The following is a 22,250-nucleotide window of genomic DNA, read 5'->3' on the forward strand; positions in this document are numbered from 1 at the left end:
AAAGTGACGAAGATTCAGGGACCTGCTACTTCAGTGTTTAGGGAACCCGGGGTCAAGGATCAGCGAGGACAGTTCCTTCCAAGTAAAAGGCAAACTATGAAACACAGAGACGCAAGATAAAAGAACAACATCACTTATAAATCCTTTCACAGTGATACCTAAAGTGGTTCGATGGCATATCCTTTAAAATGTTTTTCGCCGTGCACAGAACCTAAGTACAAAGACAACAAGCCCATGTGGAGTCACACCACTATCCCACAGCTTATTTACTTGTTTACTTGCTTAGGGTCCGTCTGTGCTCACTGTGAGGTGAGCTCCTTGCTACTCAGGTCTTTGTCTTGCTCACCGCTGTCGCTGGCGCCAGGAATGCACTCGGAGCTCAATAAATAGGTTTTGGTGGCAGGAATGGAAGCGTAGCGCACACATCGTTTTGCAAGCAGCTGTTTTCAACTGCCTTCCCGATGCTTCAGGTCGTCCTTCGGCTTTCTGAACACGTGCCTGTACAGAAGGGACGTGAAGGCAGAGCTGTCGTTATCCGAGCGACCTCAGCGCCAAGCCACCCCAGGCTGTTGGCAGCCCGCGAGCATCCTCCCTTTCGGCCAGCACTGCCTTAGACTCTGCGGCGGGGACACCCTTGCGGAGAGCATTCTCGAGATCACCAAGATCGGCCAGCAAGTTCCCCGCACACCCTCGCTGAAGCTCTGTTCCCAGGCGAGCCGCCCCGCCCACAGCCACGTCCCTCTCCCGGCCACGCGTGGGCGCCGGAGCGCCGCAGCGCACGCCGGGCCGGGACTCGCCCGGGAGGGCGCCAGGACGGCCCGGAGTGGGCGGAGCACAAGGCGCCCCGGCCCGAGCGGAGGGCAGGAAGTGAGGAGGCGGGGCTTCTGCGGTGGGGCGTGCGCGTGCGCGGGGGCCGGCCGGCGGAGGCTTCCCGTGTGCCCCTGCGGTGTGTGTCCCGGTGGAGACGCCTTTGACCTACTTTTCTGAGTTGGGTCGGGCCGAGGGGTGGGGCAGCGTGCGGTAGTCGGGTTGGGGAGAAGTTAGGAGGGCGCTGGGGTGAGGCGTGGGGGCCCGAGAGGCCCCGGCGGTGCTGGGCGGCGAGGACTGGGTGGGGTGGGGGCAGGGCGGCACGGAGGGGCGCCGGCGCGGGCAGGGGGGAGGCGGGCGGGGACTGGAGGAGGAACGCGGGGAGGCAGCGCCGGTCTTCCGCTCCTTCCGGGGGTGACGCGAAGGGGCGCCAGGCGGCCGCCCTGACGGCCCGCGAGGTGCACCCTGGCAGGTGACTGCCCTTCCCGGGGAGGCAGCCTCCGCCCCTCCGCCTGGCGTCCCCGTGAGCAGCCGCGGTGTAAAAGCGGCGCTTCTCCCCCGCGCAGCGTGACCCTTCCCTGCGGACTCCGCGTCCGGCAGCTGGGGGCCGCCTCAGGGCCGGGCCCCCGCTGACCCCCCACGCGTGAAGGGGGCAGCCTCGCGTTTCCTGCCGGAGGCTGCCCGTGCGAAGGAGAAGCTCGCCCGCCTAAGCGGTTCCGGGGTTCTAATGACTTCGAAAGCAACCCGCCCGCCACAGTCCCGTTATGCCCTCCCTCCCGCGCACGTGGCCGGCGTGCGGTCGGGCACCGGTGTGGAGGGGGCGGTGCGACCCTCCGCGGGCCGTCGGCCAGCGAGATGCACGTGCTCACTTGGGATAAAGGAGTCGAGCGGCCCTCGCGCCTCTGGCCAGTGCCGCGCCCCGTTCACCCCAGGGACTCAGGTCCCCGTCCCTTATTTGCAGCCACGGCGAAGGCGCGCAGCCCGACGACATTGGGGAGCGCAGGAGCCACGTCGGTTGCCATGCAATCTGTTTTTTTTTTTTTTAAAGCCTTCCGTCCTGTGTGGACTTGGCTGGAATGATTATTTGAAAGCACATGTCCTGTTTTTGCCAATCGGACAGCTGTTTCCATAGAAACCAGGGAAGAAACCGTCCTTTTCCGCCGAGTGGTGAAAACTGCCTTCCGGGCTTGGGCTGTGAGAGCCGGCGCGTTGTGCTTGCTCTTTCTGCGACGGTGCTTCGGGCGTTAAGCGGCTGAAATGTCCTTGGAGGCTGACACTCCGCGTGGTTTAATTTTCTCACGTCGTCAGTTTAGGGCTCCGCGACGCCTGCCAGCTCCGTTTTGTTGACCTTAAATTCTTTGAAGTGCTTGTGTCAGCCCTGGTTCTTCTTAGGCTGCGTGTAGTCTAGTGAGGGACTCTCTGAAAATGTATGAGTAGTTTTCTTCTCCCATTCTTTACCCTTTCCTAAGGATACACCAAGGATCACAGGCTATCAGGCGCTATTTCTGTGACACTTGATAGTCAGTGATGTAAATGATAATGTTTTTACTTCTATCCATATGAGTAAAACATAGACCTCTGTGTCAGTGGGGTACTTCTTAAAAATTTCACATAAGCCACGAGCGATGAGCAGGAGTTTGCCTGGCATATGAGCAGAGCTAAGCAGTGTAAAGAGATGTGCATGGTTACGGAGATGAGAGCTTTTCTTTTCTGAGGAGTGTAAGTAAATCAGTGGATCTGGAGCTCAGGGATGGATGAAGGAGAAGGTACCTGGGAAATAATTGGACGTCTGGTCTACCATATATAAGGAGTTTGTTGGAGCCAATGGAAACCAATGGAAATTACAAAATAGTTGCCTCTACTGGGTTTGGAGCTTACAAAAGTAGTAATACATTCTGCAGAAATTTAAACAGCACGGAAATACATAAGATGAAAATACTGTTTCTTATAGCCACCATCCTGCTACCCAGAATAACCACTATGAATAGTTTGAGACACACACACACACACGCACAGTGCCAAACAAAAAAATGTATACACATTTTAAGAAAGGAAAACTATTAAAATTGTAATATACCCATAACAAAAACTCGCGGTACATGCTACATATTCTAGCATTACTATTTTTACATATTGAGTGTGTGTTTACATATTTTTGTGTGTGTTTTGTTTTCTGTGGTATCCATAGCATCCAGTAAGGTACCTGCTATGGCCTATAGTAGGTGCCCATTAAATAGTTAGTGAATGAATGAATAACATAATTCAGAGATCAAAAACTCAATGGAGTTTGGATATGTTTGTTTGGTCAAGGTGGTTAAATTTGTTTAAGTTGGTTGCCAACATCTTTACATTGATAACTTTCACATGAAGTCTGACTTGCTGACTTTCCTTGAAAATATTGAAACATTTGGCAACACTGTGCCCACATTCCATTACTATACTTGTTACATCTCCTTTAGATGGGTATGAATCTGCATTTATGTCAGTGTGGCTTTGCTGATCAGTGTGGCTTTGCTGATACTCACCTGCCGGCACCCTACAAATCTGCACTCATATAGTAGCTGCTAGTCACATATAGCCACTTAGTTTTAAATTAATTAATTAAAAATTCAGTTGTTTAGTTACACCAGCCACATTTCAAGTGCTCCATAGCCACGTGTAGCAGCTACTATAATCGACAGTACACTTACGGAACATTTCCATCACTGCTGAAAGTTCTGTTGTGCGATGCTGCTTTACACTTTTGTTTGCCATCCCTGATATACAGAATTTTTGCAAGTAGCATTTGTTGTTATTTTTAAAATTGTGTACCTCTTAGTCATTACACAAATCTCCTGGTTTTAAATGGCTGCATTGTATTTAGGAATGTAGGACTTTGTCAGTTGTGGGAGTAGGATTTTGTTGTCTGATTTGCACTTTATATTGCTTTAGCTCTCCTGATTTAATGTTGAAAATTGGGAATTTGGCTTTGCAAAGTATAGAAGGAACTCAGTTCCAATAAACAACATATATAATACTAAAGTGTTATCAGCTTGTGTATGAAACAATGTGTCATTGTATGATGCCCTGTAACCTCTAATGTCAGAGATCATTTATTTGCAAGATACAGAAACTCCTTGAAGTGATAGAATTTTGGAAGAAATTAAAAGCTCATGAAGCTCAATTAAATGTAGGAAGTACAAGGTCTCTTGGGAACCAGGAAGGTGTGATTCAATCTCCTTTTCTCCTTCTTCCCCTTCTCTGGCCCCTATCCCCTCTGAAGTCTGAGACTTCATGGTTTTTCTCTTTCCGCACATTAACTCCATTATGCTTTCTGTAGATCCACTTCTTTTGCATTTGCAGTTCTTTGTGTTGCCATAGCACCAACTGTATCCCCAGTTTATACATGGCCTTACATTCCTGTGCCTGATAATGTCTTACCAAAAATCTTTTCAGTGTCAGATATCCACTCCTAGCTCTGGTCAGTGGCAGGGGTCACTTGGGACAAACATGGTAGTTTAGAGCTATCCCCTAAATTGAGGCTGTAGGATGCACTTATAAAATGAAGCTTACCTAGTAGAGTAAAGGAAAGAAATTGGATCTGTGTTGTTTTTGCAGTTTAATTTCTAGTAGAAGACATTTTACATTTAAACCTTAAGTACATCTTCCTATTTGAAACAATTCTTTTTATTTTTTTATTTTTTATTTTTTTTGCATGTGCCTAAATGGCATAGTTGCCTTTCTGAACTATTCTGCCACTCGTGGGTATCCTTATTTATTTTTAAAATTCATACAATATATACCACTTATTGAGGAACTGTATTATTATTATTTTTTTTCTCCTCAACTAGGTTATAACTTCCAAGAGGGCAGGGGCTGAATTTTATGCTGCGTCTGTAACTCACATGCCACCTAGCCAATGAAGAACCTTACTAGCTATTCAGATACTAATTTTGAAATGATTTCCAGGCTTAAATTATTTTACCACTTTTTAGTGTAGTTCCAAAAAGAAAAGAAAAGATCCCTGGAAAGTATGTTATTAATAATGTCAAACTTAAATATCAGCCTGGACTCTACTGATTTAAAATTGGTAGCAATTCAAAAAAGGTTAAGTTGGAGTTAATGTTTGCTTAGCTGACTCTTTATTCACATTAGATATTAATGATGCAAGGGTGGTACGTATAAACTACATACAAAAGTTGAGCAATTTTTAAAAAGTTTGATATGTAGATAACACTATTTATCATAACTAGTGTTCTGAAGCATTTTTCTAGGTAATTTATTAGCTTAGGTTGAGCTGGATATATGTATTTTCCCTAACTTTTATTATGAAGATTTTGAAATATTTAGAAATATTGAAAAAAATTAATGAACATCCATCTCCACTACTTAGATACAATGATTGTTCATATTTTACCATGTCAGCTTTATGTCCTCTGTGTGTGTGTGTGTGTGTGTGTGTGTATGTGTACATTTGCTGTACAATTTAAGTTTTACTCATCATGAAAAGACTTCAGCAAGTACTTCAGGTATAAGATAATCACCTACATAATCACAGTATCATTGTCTCCTAAGAAAATAAGCAATATTTACCTAAAATAACCTAAAAGCAAATCCACAAATTCCCCCAGTAGTCCCAGTTGTCTTCTAAAGCTTATTTTTTTTCTTTCAAACTAGGATCTAATCAAAGTCCACACAATATGTTTTCTTGCTGTCTCTTTAGTGTCTAAAAAAAAACAGCTTCATTGGTGTATAATTGATATACAATAAACGGTGCATATTTATATTGTATAGTGTAAGTTTTGATTTAAGGTGCACACCTGTGAAATCAACACCACAGTCAGTTCCTGAACATACTCATTACTCCCCAGACTTTGTATTCCCTTCCCTTGGCCCTCTACCTCCCTGTCCTCAGGTAATTGCTTATCTCTCTGTAACTATAGTTTGCATTTTCTGCAGTTTACATTATGGAGTTGGGATCACAGAGTATGTACTTTTTGGGGGGAGTAGGGTCTGACTTGTATCACTTGACAATATATTGAAATAAAATTGTTTTTGTATAATGCTCTTGTATCCTGCCATCCTATTAAGCTCATTTTAAAATAGTTGTTTTGTTTGTTTGTTTTTTTTTTTGTAGATTTCTTTGGATTTTCAATATAGATGATCATGTCATTATGTAGGCTTAAGAAAGACGATTTTACTTCTTTATTTCTCGTCCGGATGGCATTTGTTTATTTAGTTAGGTATGTATTTACTTATTTAGTTCTATTGCACTGAACTAGGATCTCCAGTACAATGTTGAATAGATGTGGTGAGAGAAGACATCTTGCGTTGGTCCTGCCTGCTCTTAGGAGGAGAAAGTACAGTCTTTCACTAATCAAGATCGTGTTGGCTAAAGGTTTTCTGTAGGTGTCTTAGTTTACTGAGAGTTTTTATTAGGGATGCATGTTGGATTTTATCAAATGCTTCTGTGTCAATGGACAGGATCATGTCGTGTTTGTTTTTAGTCTTTGAATAGGGTGATTGATTTATTACACATTGATTTATGTGTAATCAGCTTTACATTCCTGGGACAAACCTCAGTTGGTCATGATGTGTTGTCCTTTTTATATGTTATTGAATTAGATTTTTCTAAAATATTGTTAAGAATTTTATATTTTTTCATGAAGGATATTACTCTGTAGTCTTCTAGTAATTTTTTTTCTGGCTTTCGTATGGTAGTACTGGTCTTACGGAGTGCGTTGTGAACTATTCCTTTCTTTTCAATTTCCTGGAAGTGTTTGTATATAATTATTATTAAATCTTTACATATTTTGTAGAATTTCCCAGTGAAGCTATTGGGGCCTGGAACTTTCTTTGTGGGAATGTTTTTAATTACAAATTCAATTTAAAAAATAGATATAGGTTTCTTCAGGTTATCTAATTCTTCTTGAGTGAGCTTTGGTAATTTATATTTTACAAGAACTGTACCCGTTTCATCTAAGATGTCAAAGTAAAGGTTTTCTCTTTCACTGGTTTCAATAAATTTGATTATGATAAACCTTAGAGTTGTTTCCTTTGTGTTTCTTGTGTGTGTGGGTTATTACATTTCTTGGATTTTGTGAGTTTATAGTTGTCATCAACTTTGGAAAATTTTGGCCGTATTTTTTCAAGTATTTTTTTCTGTCTACTGGCCCTCTCTTTTTCTGGGATTCCAGTTACACGTATATTAGGCCCCTTACAGTTATTCCACACCTCATTGATGTTCTATGCAGTTTTTTTGTAGGCTATTTTTTTCTCTGCATTTCATTTGGGGTGGTTTCTATAGATATGTCAAGTTCATAAGTCTTCGTTTCTACAGTGTGTGATCTGCTGTTAGTGTTGTCCGTTGTATTTTTTATCTAACACAGTTTTCTTGTCTAGAAGTTCAGTGTAGTTCTTTCAAAAAAAATATTCCATGTCTCTATATAACATGCTAAAAATTTACTTTAACTTCTTAAACACATGGAATATACTCATAGTTATAATAACTGCTTTAATATCTTTGTCTAAATGTTCTCATTTGTGTTATTCAGGAGTTAGTTTCTATTGGTTGATGTTTCTGCTTATGGATCACATTTCCTGCTTCTCGCATGCTGCCTGGTAATTTTTAATTGTAAATTATACCTTGTTAAGTGCTGGGTATTTTTGTATTCTTATAACTGTTCCTGAGCTTTTTTCTGGTATGTTCTTAAGTGACTTAGAAACAGTTTGATCTTTTGGGGTGGTGCTTTTAATCTTCCTTAGGTAGGGCCAGGGCAGCCTTTTAGTCCAGGACCAATTTTTCGTAACATTGAGGCAAAACCCTTCTGAGTACTCCACCCAGTGCCCCATGATTATAAGGTTTTCCACTTTGAAGGATGGAGACAGGAACTATGTATACTCTACCCATTGTGAGTCCTGATTGTTACATTGTTCCCCTCATTCTTTCTGGTGGTGCTACTCAGCTCTAGGGAATTTTCTCATATGTACACGGAGATCAGGACCTAGTTTGGTACATGAGGGGTTCTCTGCAGACCTCTGGATTTGTTTTCTGTGCACCTGTCTTCTCTTGTACTCTGCTCTGTGAGCTCTAGCTACTGTGGCCTACTTCAACTGCCAGCCTCATCTCTTCAGTTTAGGGGGACCGTTGGAATGTGCCTAGGTTTGTCCTTTCTGCGTATTTCCCTCTCTGCCTAACATCTAGTGTGTTGGAACCCCACACCAACACATTGTTTTATTTATTCTGTTTGTTTCTTTAGTTGTTTTAGGTGGGAGTTTAAGTCTGGTCCCACTTAACTCCATCTTGACCCCAATCAAAAGTGCCACGGTTGTATCTGAAAGGAATAAATTCATATTTTAAAAAAGTACATCTTATATGTTAGGTTTTATATTACATGTTTCTTTCCCCTGTTATGGACAATTGATAAAATTTTACTGCTGTTTTTGTGTAATCCATTTCTTATTCCCCACAAATTTAGCTATTAAAATAAAGGTAGACTTCCCCCAACTAAAAATAAAAAATGAAAAGAAGAAAGACAGGTTTTTAAAGTACATGTTGAAGAGAAAAGTAAAACCTCTTTGATTTGTATTGCTCAAACGCATTGCTGCAGGGATGGCGAATAGAGAAACTCAAGGGAATTTAGTGTGAGATGTGTTAAAGGAAGAACAACTAGCATACCCATGTTGTAAGTGTTATATTCCCAGGATGGTAAAATTTCCAGAGACATTTATAGTTTAATTTTTGTGTTCCAGATAATCAAGCAAAAGAAAGATGAGCTTCATCTATGGATTACAGTCTGCTACTAGAAACTGTATTTTCTTCCGATTTAATTTACTGAACAACTGGAGAAAATGTAACACACTAGCTGTAACCTCACTGGACTGTCATCAAGTACAAATTACCCGTATAGTAACTAAGTATCAGGGTCTGGGAGTAAATCAGTGTGATAAGTTGACTTCTCTGCCTGGAATCTTTCATTTCTATAGGACTTTTAATAACAAAAGTACAGAATGCCTTTCAAATATCAAAAATAAGGAAATTTGGATGATTGCCCAAAAATGTACTGCATGGAATGACTCTTTTTCAAGACAGCAGCTGACAAAAGAAATTGGAGTAGTTCCTGCTCTTTCAGTATTGCGTCCTCTAAACTATTTTCCCATAAGAGACACCAGGAATTTCCATACTTCTCCACGGTTTCAAGCTGCTCCCGTTCCTCTCTTGTTGGTAATTCTTAAACCAGTGCAGAAACTACTTGCAATCATTATAGGCAGGTAAAATGCTTTTTTTAAAAAACAAACTTTGTACTAAAAAATATTAGTAAAACTGCACTTTGAAAGAAAATTTGTTAGATTTCCTTCCCATATTTAGCTCAAAATTAAGTTTCTAAACAGTTGGTTTACCTAGTTTTATGTGTGACTTAATAATCTTGAAATAATTTACTGCATATTAACTTACAGAAATATGATCTTTAAAAATATTCTTATATATTGTATAGAAACTTTAAAAGGTAAACCTTGTATTTATTATACATATGATTACAAAAATAATCGGAACTGTGGGTTATAATCCATGTATACGAACAATACAAGCATTCCTTTTTAGTTTATGGAATTTGAGGCAACAGATAATAAAAGTGAAGAACTTTGCTTATTTAAGAATGGACTCATTCCTAACCAAGTTAACTCTTAAACCATTAATATTTATTTTTCTATTCTGTTTTCAACAAATCTTCATTATTTGCTCCTGGTAGTCCTTTATTATAATTAATATTTTTACAGATAAATGGTACTTTATGTTTGATTTAACTCCCTCTCCCCCCCCTCCATAATTAATCCTGTTTTCTCTTATATGCTCCATGAAGATTGAAGAAAGGGAAAGTTAAGCATTGTCTACTCGTAAAGCTTTCTTAAGTTTGATAATGGGGAAGTCCCTTCTAGCCTTCTAACTTCCATACGAACCAACCTAATTTTCTTTTTATCAAAATTGAGAAGTTGTACTCTGTAATTCATTGTGTTCTTTATGATTTTGCATTGGCATGCAGAAGACATACAGCTATATTAGCTCTCAATTTAAGTAACAACTGTCATAGAAAACCAGAGCTAGGCAATAGTTAAAGCAGTAAAACCATTTTATTCAGGAGTATTGTAGTAGGGGAAAAGAGACCCCGGTGTAGAGCCAGAGTCAATTCTGAATACAGCGTGGGCAAGTAGGAATTTATAGCCAAGGAGTAGGGTAGGGATCGGGGTGGAAAATTAGAGGGAATATTGGGAGTAAGGGGGGGATTCTGCCTAAACAGACCTGACAGGATTCTTGCTGAATTCAGGCAGGTGAGAGCGATCAGCTATCACCTGTGGCTGGTGAAGGATGAGGAACCTGGTTAGATATCAAGGGTGATCAGATATGAAGGATGGGGGATTCTGGCTAAAGAGACTTAGCAAGATTCTTGCTAAAATTAGACAATGCAGAGATGAACACGGAAGTCCAAAAGTCAGGGCCTATTTACAAAATTGTTCAGGAGACCCTGGGTACAGTTTGGTGGAGGAGAGAATCTTTGTCACAAATCAGCCCATGTTCTCGGGCCAATAGCTCTTTTCATACTTTTAAATTATTTATTTTTAAGTTTTTTATTGTTGTTGCTATTGTCAGTTACCTAAAATTTTCTTTTAGAATATGGTTTTATGCATTTTTAAGTGACTTATAATGAGTCATATAAAGTTTTAAATAAGAAATAAGTATACTTCACAGGTTGGTTTGATCTTTTTGGGTTGAAACACTTTAGAAGCAGTTTAGTTTCTTAAGAAAAAAGTTATTTTATAAAATAAATTTTGTCAAGAGAATTATGTATGTGTTTTAAATTTTTGTTGTGATTTCGCAGAAAAATTCACAAGGAACATTTTTTTTATCCCAGTCTTGGAAACCTTGCTTGTTGTTACACTGTCTCTGGACCTTGATAAGCAGCAGAGAGTCTTATTGCCTGGTAGAAATTGAAACTGCTCAGATGTTATCTATAAAATCTCTCATTTTAAAATTTTGTTTGCTTATGCTCTTCTTATTACCTCTCCTTTGTTATGTTTTGGAGGGGATAGAGGTTCTGCTACTGAACAATATTTATTTCTAAAATCAGTGGTGAGGTAGTTTCCCTTGTACCTTGCTAGAAGCACTGGCAGGTTGTGCAGGAAGTCTGATGAGCAGTGGGGACAAAGGTGGTTAAAGGTATAGATTTATTGGATCGTAACCCCTCAGATGTTTATTTGGGCAGTTCATCCCCTATTGAGTGGTTAAATGCTCAGATGCTAGAATCACATTGCCCTCATTGCCTGGTTTTCCTTATTACCTTGGACACATGGCTTCACTTCCCTATGTCTCGTTCTCTTCTGTAACAGGGTTATTATGACGATTCAATGAGATGACATATGTATAATGATTAGAAGAATACCTTCCATGTGGTAAACAGTCAATAAATGTTAACTAGTAATAGTTGTTGTAAAATAGCTCCTCGCTTAATGTTTACCTTTGAAATAACTGAAGAAAATTCAAATGAGATTAGACTTTTTAACTGTACCTCTATAGAGTTGATTCCTTTTTCATCATTTAGCTGAGAATTTTATAAATTGAAAAGCCCATCTCTGTTGAGAAATATGTCATAAAAAATTCAAGTATTTGATGACATAAAATTCTAGCATAAGTGTTGAGTTTTGGTGATATGTACTGATACTGTTAGCAGAACTTTGAATTTTTCTTTTTGTTCTAGGGGCATAAGGAAATGGTGGTATGCACTTCCTCCTAACAAGAAGGAATTATTTAAAGAAAGTGTAAGGAAGAATAAATGGAAGTTATTCCTTGGTTTGAGTAGTTTTGGATGTCTCTTCATAGTGTTTTATTTTACTCACCTGGAAGTGAGTCCAATCACAGGACGGAGGAAGCTACTATTACTGGGGAAAGAACATTTCAGTCTTTTATCAGAACTGGAATATGAAGCAGTAAGTAGTAAGAATTGTTTTGAATTAGATTACTTCATATAATTCCTAAAGATTTTTAAATATGAAAGATGTACCTCTTTTATTTTAATCTTTGATAGGAAATTAGTATTTTCCCCCCAAAGTACCTCAGACTTCTCATACTTAGTATTCCTACTGCCTACATTGCTTTCCTCCCATTCTCCCAGCTAGCTCCTGCTCATTGCATGTCAGCTTCAATGTCACTTTTTTCATGAAAGCATTTCTTGATTATCTAAACATGGGTTAGGCAGGGCGGTTACATTAGGCTCAAGGGGTATCCTTCAGAATGACTGAATTATGAATCAAATCAGCTCCTTTGCCGTTGTGCCCAGTGCTTGGCGATGTTGGGGTTCCACTTTAGTTTCTCTTTGCATATTGTACTTTTCCTTCCAAACATTTATCACAGGGGTAACATCATAGTTATTCACATAAGTATTTACTTGCTGATCTATTGTTTTTGTTAGACTAAGCTCTGTGGGGGCAGTCACCCTGTTAATCATTTTATCTGTAGTGCACAAAGTTATGCCTACTATATATTTTTTGAATTAATAAATCTGTAGTCTGAATTTTTGTACCTTGAAAAGAGAATAGAATAAGATAGTTTTTTTCTTTTTTGTAGCATCAATTTTGTCAATTTATTGTATTTTTTGAATGCAGAGTAAAGTCGAAATTCAGAAGCCTTAACTCCTGGGAGAGTGTAACTCAGGTAGTTAAACATTTGTACCACCAGTGAGCTCCTTGAGGACAGATGGTCCTTCTATCTCCAGTGCCTAGCACATACATAGTATGTGCTCGCTTGATACTTGTTGAAGTCTCCTAGCCTCACCTGACAACTTTGGCATGGTTACATCTTTGTATCTTTTTATTCCAGTTGAGCATCAGTCCGAGTTTCTCAGTGGAAAGTTACCATTAAAAAAGAAATAACAATGTTTTTTTACTAAAAAGCTTGTTCTTAAGATAAGACCAATCTTTTCTAGTAGAGTTTATACCTAGATTTGGGATTTTTCTTAGAATATAGTCTAGTCAGAGGCAAGTTTGAGAAAAGTGTTCTGGAAAGATTGAGACGATCCTAGTGTTAAATTAATACATCTTCTATCATTCACATCACTAAGAAGCCTTAAAAAATTATATATTATTACATACATATATTCTCTTCATTTTGTCTTTTTTTTTTTTTTTAACCTGCAAATGTAATACCTGCTTGATTTGAAAATTCAAACACATGTTCTTGTAGGGCTATTTTAAAGTACTATAACTACAGTAATTTCCCCTCATGTATGGTTTCACTTTCCATGGTTTTACCTGCGGTAAAACTGTGGTCCAGATATATTAAGTGGAAAATGACAAAAATAAACAATTCGTAAGTTTTAAATTGCATGCCATTCTGAGGACCTCACTTCATCTCATCACATAGGAATTTTATCATCTCACATCATCATCATAAGAAGGGTATGTAAAGTAAGATATTTTGAAAGGCTACATTCATATAACTTTTATTACTATCACAGTATGTTGTTACACTTGTTTTATTATTAGTTATTATTAATCTCTTACTGTGCCTGATTTCACACAGATTTATAAATTAAACTTTATTATAGGTATGTCTGTATAGGAGAAAACAGTATAACTAGGGTTTACAGCAGTATACAAATATTTATTTGTTCATACTAGCAGTGGTTTTAGGCATCCATTGGGGGTCTTGAAACGTATCCCCCCATGGATAAGGGGGGACTACTGTACATATAATCCTGTTTGTTTTTATTTATTTCAGAATGGCTACTAATATAGTAGCCAGGGTTTTATGTTTTTTTTTTCTTTTCGGTTTGTTTCAGATAGTTTACATTGGTGACTGTACCTATTAAAAATATTAATTGATATAAATATTAGTTGATATAAAGACTCAGAAATATTAATTGATATAAAGACTTAGAAATTCCTATTCTACCAAATCACCTAATTTTAATGCGTCTTAAGGAAGAAGGTTACAAACTTGTTGATTTATATGTGAAAGAAATTATACATTTTATGGAAATTAAAGTAATATTTTCAGTACATGTTCTCAGTATACTTGAAAGGGTCTTGTCATGAATATAACTTCAGAAAATATCTCTTTATGTGGTGGCTAGTCTTAATCAGTATATTATAGAGAAAATGATATGACTAGTGGTTCTAAAATGTCAGTAATTTCCTTTGAATCTGTGTGAATAAAACAATGAAAAATTTTTTTTTTTTTTTGGTGAAAGTTTAACTTTCTTAAGTATGAAGTATTTTTCTATTCAGGGGTTATGAAAGTAATTTTATTTTGTATTTCAGTTTCTTATATGAAATCTTTATGTTTTCTAGACAGTGTTTTTTTTCCTAAAATATTTAGGAAAGTAGAAATGATGTTTAGGCAATTTATTTGTTTATAGGCTAATAGAGATGAATGAAATTTTTATTTGAACCAGTATACATGAAAAAAATCTTAGTTATTAGAATTTATTACATTTGTAAGAAACCACGTTGCCTTTGCATGAATAATTCAAATTTGAGTGTTTAATAATATGCAAATTTTAATTAAAAATGAAAATGTTCAGTAATAAGTAGCCATTTACCTTTCTATGAAGCAATATAAACATTTTGTAGAGCCAAAGCGCTTAAAGACTAATTTTCTTTCTAATCTTGCAGTGGATGGAAGAATTTAAAAATGATATGTTAACTGAGGAAGACGCTCGCTACCTTACTGCTAAAGAAGTGTTTCATCATTTAACTGAATGCAATAAAGATATTCCAGAGCTCTCTGAGATCAGTTGGGTTATTCATGTGGTTGATTCCCCAGACATAAATGCCTTTGTGCTTCCAGTAAGGAAACGTTCTTAAACCTAATTTTTAATTGTTAAATTTAATGTCCTTGTTTGGACGTGTTGTTGTTGTGGAGTTCTAATTGCTTACATTATTTTCTTTATGGTGCAGAATGGACAAGTGTTTATCTTCACTGGACTTTTAAATAGTGTGACTGATATTCATCAACTTTCCTTCCTTCTGGGCCATGAAATCGCACATGCGGTACTTGGGCATGCTGTAAGTACCTACAATGAATATTCAATTGTTGAAATACTGCTTTGCAGTTAGAAACTTAAATCTTTTAAAGAGCTGAATCTTTTTCAGTAATTTTTTAATGAATTTTAGTTTTTAGTAATTGTCTTATTCTGTTACTGAAAAAATATGATTGGCTAATTTTGGGGTTTTTTATGGTCTTTAGTATTTGATACTGAATAATTAGTGTTTCTCTTAAATACTGTTTTTATCACCTGTCTGTTTTGCTAAAAAGTAATTATTCTCAACCTCTAATTATTTCAAATTAGATTTTAAACTTTCCGTAATTATTAACATGCTTGTAATCTAGTCATTAAATTAACTATGGGAAAGTGATATTACTATTTAAGTGGCTAAATCCGTTTTTTCGCTTTTTTATTCATTCTCCAAGGATAGCTTAGAGCATCTTTGAAAATGTCCAGAATGGTATGCCATAAATAATTAATGCAGAGTAATAATAATGATACTTTGCCATTTTACAGTTTATTGAGCTTTTAATACATACCTTCTCACTCATAATTTTAATACCATCCTCATGAGGTATGTGTGAGTATTTAATATCCCTATATGATATATGAGGAAACTGATGTTTAAAAATTTTAAAAAGGCTCTAAGTAACATCACTAATGTGACAAAGTGGCAGAATTGGGACTTTAACCCAAGCCTTCTGTTTACAAGTTTGCTTTCTTTTACCACAGTTTCCTGGTTGTTGGCAGCACTTTCTTATAGATCATATAAATCAGATTGACTTATGCTCCCGTGAATATACATCTTTTTGACTTGGTATGAGCCCATAAAAGTAATATATTTGTTTACTCATTTTTATTCATTAAAAATATAAGTGGTCTTTTTTTATCCATTCGTCTACCGATGTGCAGCACAGGGAATATAGTCAATAATATCATAATAATTGCACAGTGACAGGTGGTTATTACAAGACTTATTGTGATCACATTGTAAGGTACGTAAATGTTGAATCACTGTGTTGTACACTTGAAACTGATATAATACTGTATGCTAACTTCCCATTAATAAAATTAAAAAATATGCATGGTTCTTTTATACACATAATTAGGGAGAGGTATATTTTTCTTCTGAGTTACAGGAAAATTTTTAAAATGTTTTCTTTAAACAAATATATACTAGAATAAATCTGAGCAGTTGAAGTAGATTCTATCTTTCAAGAAATAGCTTCATATCTGCAAAATCAAGCAATTTTGGCCATTTTTAGCATTTAAAAGGTGTTAATATTTAGTACATTTGTTTTTCTGGCATATCATTCAGTGCCTCGGCATCTTCTTGTCATCTCTTTCAGTGCAAGAACAACAATTAGATGAGATATAAAAAACAAACAGCTGTCTTAAAAATAGAAATCGTTATTAATATTTCTTTGGCAGAGTTCTTATAATTATCAACACTATGTTTTTTCTTTTAGGAGTATCCATTTTGATTTGATGTAACCTTTTATGTTGTTTTCTTTATTCCACACATACAGATTTTGCTGTTTAATAGTAATTATATTCTTCAATAATTAATAACAAGGATGTTTCCTTCCATAATGACTTCATCTTTTGGAGTTTTTCTCTTTCATGCTTAAATCATTTTGTAATTGTTTTTCATAACCCATAGTTCTTACAGTGAAGCAAAGAATACTTTGTGAGGGCAGATTATATTGTAAAAAGTAGTAGTCTAGGTCGTTATTTTTAGTTGTCAGCCATGTTTCATACATTGAAATAATGATTCCTACATTATCAGTATTAGCATTACATTAACATTTATAATTAACCTTAATGAACAATGAACAATCCAATGCATTAAACTTATATTTAGCTATTACTACTCAAAATGTAAACTTATATTTAGCTATTTTAAGCAAAACCTTTTTTGATTATTGCTCTAAGTAAATACAAAAATTCATAGAATTCAATTTCCTGGTTAGAAATACTAGGCTTAATAAAATTGCAGACTCACATAAATAAATCATACTTCATCTATTAAGGTCATGAAGACCAAATTTTTATTTAAAAGCAACTTCTGATCTTTTTCTGAATTGTTCCTTGTTTTAACTGTTTGATGTGTTAAGTAGTATTTTGTTTTTGTCCAAAAGTGTAAATATAATAAACACATTTATTTGATTTTTAAAGAGATTTAGCAACTGTAGCAAAAACTTCCTAGGTTGAGCTCCTTGTCCTGTTAATAATAGCTGTGTGAATTTGGTCAACACTTTTAACCTGTCTGCATCTTAGTTTCTTTATAAAATAGGGATAATTGTACCTCTTTCACAAGATTATTATGCTTCTTACTATAAGAAACTGGAGATTAATGAATTTGTCATTGTGTCTGAGTGATGGTAAGTGGCTGACTGAGTGTAAATTGAATGGATGAATGAAAATATATAAATATGTAAGCGTGGGATGGTACAAACAGACTGGGAAAGGATAAAGCACACAGAAGAAAAGAAACTTACAGTCTGAATTGGTGGAGTTCAGTGAAACACAAGTAATTATTTAATGTGATTACACATGATGAACTAGAAAATGTAAGCATATACAGTCTCAATGTATTAAATGTAATTTTCATTATTTTGATTATTCTCAGGCAGAAAAGGCCAGCTTTGTTCATTTATTGGATTTCCTAGGTCTGATTTTTCTCACAATGATTTGGGCTGTTTGTCCTCGAGATAGTTTGGCACTTTTGGGCCAGTGGATACAATCTAAATTGCAGGAGGTAAGTCTGAGACAATAGCTTGAGTTTGTAATGCCCTGTGGTAAGAATATTTTAATATTATTGTAAAGCAACAAATATCAGAGGTGTTTTTACATATTATTCTGAAATATGGGTACTAATTTTTAGTGTCTTATGTTTTCTCATTTTTAGGGGATATTCTTAATAATGAATATTCAAATTAGAAAATACTACATCTCTCAAATGATGGAGGTAGATGGGTTAGAAGGGCTTAGCAACTTTTGGCTAACATAATTTCTTTTTGACATAATTATAGGTCCTAAAGAGATAACCCAGTCACAAAACCTTCCTTTCCTTCTGTTGCTTTACCTTTTTATTAATAACTCTTCACTTTCGTCTCCTATAGTGACTGTGGTGTACTCACTAGATGACTCTCTCTTCCCCTAAATATTTGCGTTTTGATGGGGAACTCTTAATACCTATAAACTTACGAGCATAGGGTTGGCTGAAGCTGCTTTACCACCTTCGCCTCTTCATTCCTAGTTAAACTAACATTGTCTAGAAAATACTGAAAGGGCAGTCTTACTAGGTGTTTGTTAATCTTTTAGTACTTGTGTATAATGATAATGATCTCACAAAATTTATTGAGTCTCATTTTGTTCAAAACACTGCACTACTGAAAGTAGGTCTTGCAATCCTGATAATTGCTTTGTTAACTATGATTAATTATTTTTACTTTTTTTTTTCAAATATTTTCTCTTGTCCTGGGAGGTTTGGTTATTTAGGAACAATCTGTTATTTGTTTATTTAATGATTTGTGGAGCACCCATCAGAGTGCCATCTGGGTGCTGTTTAAATCTAATGCCTAAAATTATTTTAGACAAATTGTTTTTGAAATTGGGTAACTAAGGCTTTTGTTCAGTGTTTCCATATCATTTGGCTTCATTTATATTGAAATAAAGGTTCTTTAAAGGGAAAAGAAGGAATGATTATTGCTTAGGTTATAGGATCTCATATTTTGTATTTTATTTCTGTCATGTGCTGGGAAGTCAAGGGTGTTAACGTAGAAAAATCTCTTGCTTTTTCTGCAATGGAATCAGAAGATTTGGTCCTAAGAAAGATAACTTGTGGTTTCTTTCTTGAAATACATACTTGATGAATCCTTCTACTTCAGAATAATATTTAATTTAATAATTAAACTGAAAATAAATAGGGATTACTTCTGTTTGAACCCTTTTCCTAAACCAAGCTCTCTCCTCTCCCCCCAGTTTCAGTGATAGGGAAATATTTCTTTCTCTAGAAAGCCTTGCTTATTTTGATTAGAGTCCAGAGGGGAATGCGGATAGTGAAGTCATGAAGGGAATTGTTGACATTTGTTTGCCAGAGAAAGGAAGAGAACAAGGAAGAAGTAGGGGCCTTCACTTAACTATTGGGGAACACTATTTATGTAATCTTAAAGGTTTGGGTATAATGTAGCAGCCTTCATAGAGTGCTATCAGGCAGGGTTTTGAGAGCTATTAGTAATAATTATAGTAGCTAACATTTATCGAGTGCTTACCATGTGTTAGGCAGTAGGATAAACACTGCAGATTAATAGGCTTTGATCAGAGGGACCTGTGTTTGAATTTAGGCTGTTTTAAACCTAAATTCTATAGAACTTGGACAGGTTACTTCACCTGTATAGGTCTCAGCTTCTTCATTTGTAAATACTGGCTAACTCAAAGCATTGTGAAATGAATGATACGTTTAAAGCAGGATTTTTCTCAATATAAGCAGTATTGACATTTTGTACTAGATAATTATGATGGGAAGTTTTCCTGTGCATTACAGGTTGGTTAGTAATCTCTAAACATCTAACTGCATCTCAACATCTAGCCTCTCCCCACTAGATGGCAGTAGTACTCTGCCTTCCGGCACCCCCACCTGCTCCTCCAGGCAATCGAGAGTGTCTCCAAATATTTCCAAATGTCCCGGGGCAACACAGTGACATCCCCTCGAGAACCACTGGTTTATAGCATTTAGCACAGTACCTGGCACAAAGAAAGGGCTCAATAAATAGGAGCTGTTATTGATATCGTTTGCTCATTTCATCCTCTCTGTAACTCGAGGAGATTGGTACTGTTATTGCTCCATTTTTCATGTGGTGCTACTACTAGGCTTAGATGGGTTAAACAGTTAGCCCAGCTTCACAGTTAAAAAGTGTCAGTATTTGGACTTGAATATAAGTTTGTCTCCTTTTCAAGACAATGTTTTTAAGCAGTTAAACTATTAGAAAACTTCATGGAACACCTGTAGATGAGTCGTGGCGCGTGAAGACACTGATATAGTTCAGCAACCTAAAACAGACATGATCGAGGAGGAAGAAAGTCCTATCTAATGGTCACATACTGTGGATCAGATTGATACTATTTCTAGCCATCACTGACATGTAGCTCCCTCTGAAAAATTGCTTCCCCAATTAATAGCTCTTTTCTCAAAAGTCCTGCCTTTTGATCCATCTCCTACAAAGTTTTAGTACTTACTGAAAATTAGAATTTAACTGGAAAGTATTCACATAAATACAAGTAATTAGGAAAATTAAAGTTACAATATCTATTTGCATTTTTTATTGAAGTTGGAAGAAAATTTCATTTTCCTAACTAATCAATACTTAGAAAAAAAAGGAAATTAAGGTAATTTAGCAATGAAAGAACATTCTGCAGTATAGTTAATTTTCTAACTGAAATAAATCCTCTAGTAGTGTCACTGACTATTATATAGCTGTGTTTTTTTAATTTTCTTTTAAAGCTGCAAGATCAAAGTGTTCCTTGGCCATAATAAAAGATTGCCTCAATAAGCTTTCTTAGGGAATCTTCTACATAGTAGGTGGAGATTATAAGTGGAAAAATAAAAGTACTGTGTATGATACTATAGACTCTCTAGAAGATTGTAGGCATGATTTTATTTTTTTTCTATTCTATTCTTAAAAAACATTAATCTCTGGTGGAGGAAATAAAGGTTGCACTTTATGTTTTATACCATGGTGTTCTTTAAATGTAATAATGGAGAGTATAAAAACTTTATCCTAGATACTCCATGAATTTAATTTTAAAAATCTCATTTTGTTATGAAAACCTTAATGGAACTTTTCTTTCTTATTTCTTCTTAGTATATGTTTGATAGACCATACAGTAGAACATTGGAAGCTGAAGCTGACAAAGTTGGACTACAGCTTGCTGCAAAGGTAAAATGTTTAGTTGCGAATACAGTGTCCACACAGTAAAAGATAAATGTGCATTGTTTTAATGAAGTTTGGCATGGGCAGAGAATGACAGTCGACTGTGTATAACTTTTCATTAATACCATTTTAGATCTGTGCCCTTTGGAAGTTCATGCTCTATTTTGTTCCTCTCCCTTGTTTCGCTGATCTAAGGAGACTTTGAGGGAATAAGATATGTAGCTGTTTTTCCCGATTTGAAGAAAGGTTTATCGTATTGAAGCTATGAACCTGGCTGAGCAAACTGAATTTTTGCCATTAAAATAAACGGTAGAAGAGTGGGCTTATTACTCTGTATCTTTCAGATTATTTTTGTTGCAGCAGCTGGCTTCTTTTTGCTAGCCACAGAGAACAGCTCTGGGTGTTTACCCTGATTTAAGTTAGCTTTGTTCTTGTCTGTTTAACAGGGCACTTTATGCCTGGCTGCTGTTTTTAATCACCGGTGATAACTGAGTATTATTAATAGTAGGATTTAACATTAGAAGTAAAACTGGATTTTTTTTTAATACATTTTGTTGGGCAATATTGGGGAACAGTGTGTCTCTCCAGGGCCCATCAGCTCCAAGTCCTTGTCCTTCAGTCTAGTCGTGGAGGGCGCAGCTCAGCTCCAAGTCCAGTTGCCGTTTTCAATCTTTAGTTGCAGGGGGCGCAGCCCACCATTCCATGCAGGAATTGAACCGGCAACCTTGTTGTTTAGAACTTGTGCTCTAACTAGCTGAGCCTTCTGGCCGCCCTGGATTTTTTAAAATGAGTGAAAACAGTGCCGCTTCATATATTAAATTCAAATTGTATTTGTTTCTTTGTTGTGTTTTCAGTAGTTATTAAAATGCTAACTATTAAAAATCACTATTATTTGAACTTCTCATTATGAGTTTTATGGATTTAATTTTACAAATCAAGATATTACTCATTCACAAAAGCAAAAACAGCCTTGAATGTTACATAAGTAGAATTAAGTGAATTATCAGACTGCGTAGATTGAGAGGGTCCCAAATAATGGTCCACAGATTGGCTATATCAAGATTTTCCGAATTTTAATTACTATGGTTTATAAAATCTTCTTTTTAGGTAAGTGTATTCTGGTTAAGAAATGTTTGCCTATCTCAATAAATTGTTCCTATTCTATTTCCAAGAAGCTTTATTGTTTTGATATATTTTTTATATATAATACCATGTTTTCCTGAAAATAAGACCTAGCCGGACAATCAGCTCTAATAATGTCTTTTTGAGCAAAAATTAATATAAGAACCAGTTTATATTATATTAATTATATTGTATTTATATTATATTATATCACGACCCAGTCTTATATTATAGTAAAATAAGACCAGGTCTTATATTAATTTTTGCTCCAAAAGACGCATTAGAGCTAATTGTCTGGCTAGGTCGTATTTTCAGGGAAACATGGTATGAGGAAGAGGTCAAGATAGTTTTTTTCCAGATGGATATC

At 36.5% G+C, this 22,250-nt stretch overlaps 1 protein-coding gene across 16 annotated transcripts in view; it reads left to right on the forward strand.

The window, feature by feature from the left end:
* Positions 1 to 860: 860 nt before the first annotated feature.
* OMA1 (OMA1 zinc metallopeptidase) overlaps positions 861 to 22,250 on the forward strand; it is a 55,546-nt gene continuing 34,156 nt past the window's right edge. For 3 of the 16 annotated variants that reach the window (XR_013993726.1, XM_081055261.1, XM_081055263.1), the window contains exons 1-7: positions 878 to 946; positions 8,539 to 9,057; positions 11,538 to 11,766; positions 14,452 to 14,625; positions 14,737 to 14,844; positions 17,458 to 17,586; positions 20,693 to 20,767. Coding sequence is in view for 12 of the 16 variants with exons in the window: in XM_081055261.1 (XP_080911387.1) it covers positions 8,558 to 9,057; positions 11,538 to 11,766; positions 14,452 to 14,625; positions 14,737 to 14,844; positions 17,458 to 17,586; positions 20,693 to 20,767 (1,215 nt within the window). In the remaining 4 variants the exon portion in view is untranslated. The other 13 variants (XR_013993725.1, XM_081055264.1, XM_081055265.1 and 10 more) reach the window with 12 other exon arrangements.

The sequence above is a fragment of the Rhinolophus hipposideros genome (assembly GCF_964194185.1).
Source record: "Rhinolophus hipposideros genome assembly, chromosome: 8".
NCBI lineage: Eukaryota > Metazoa > Chordata > Mammalia > Chiroptera > Rhinolophidae > Rhinolophus > Rhinolophus hipposideros.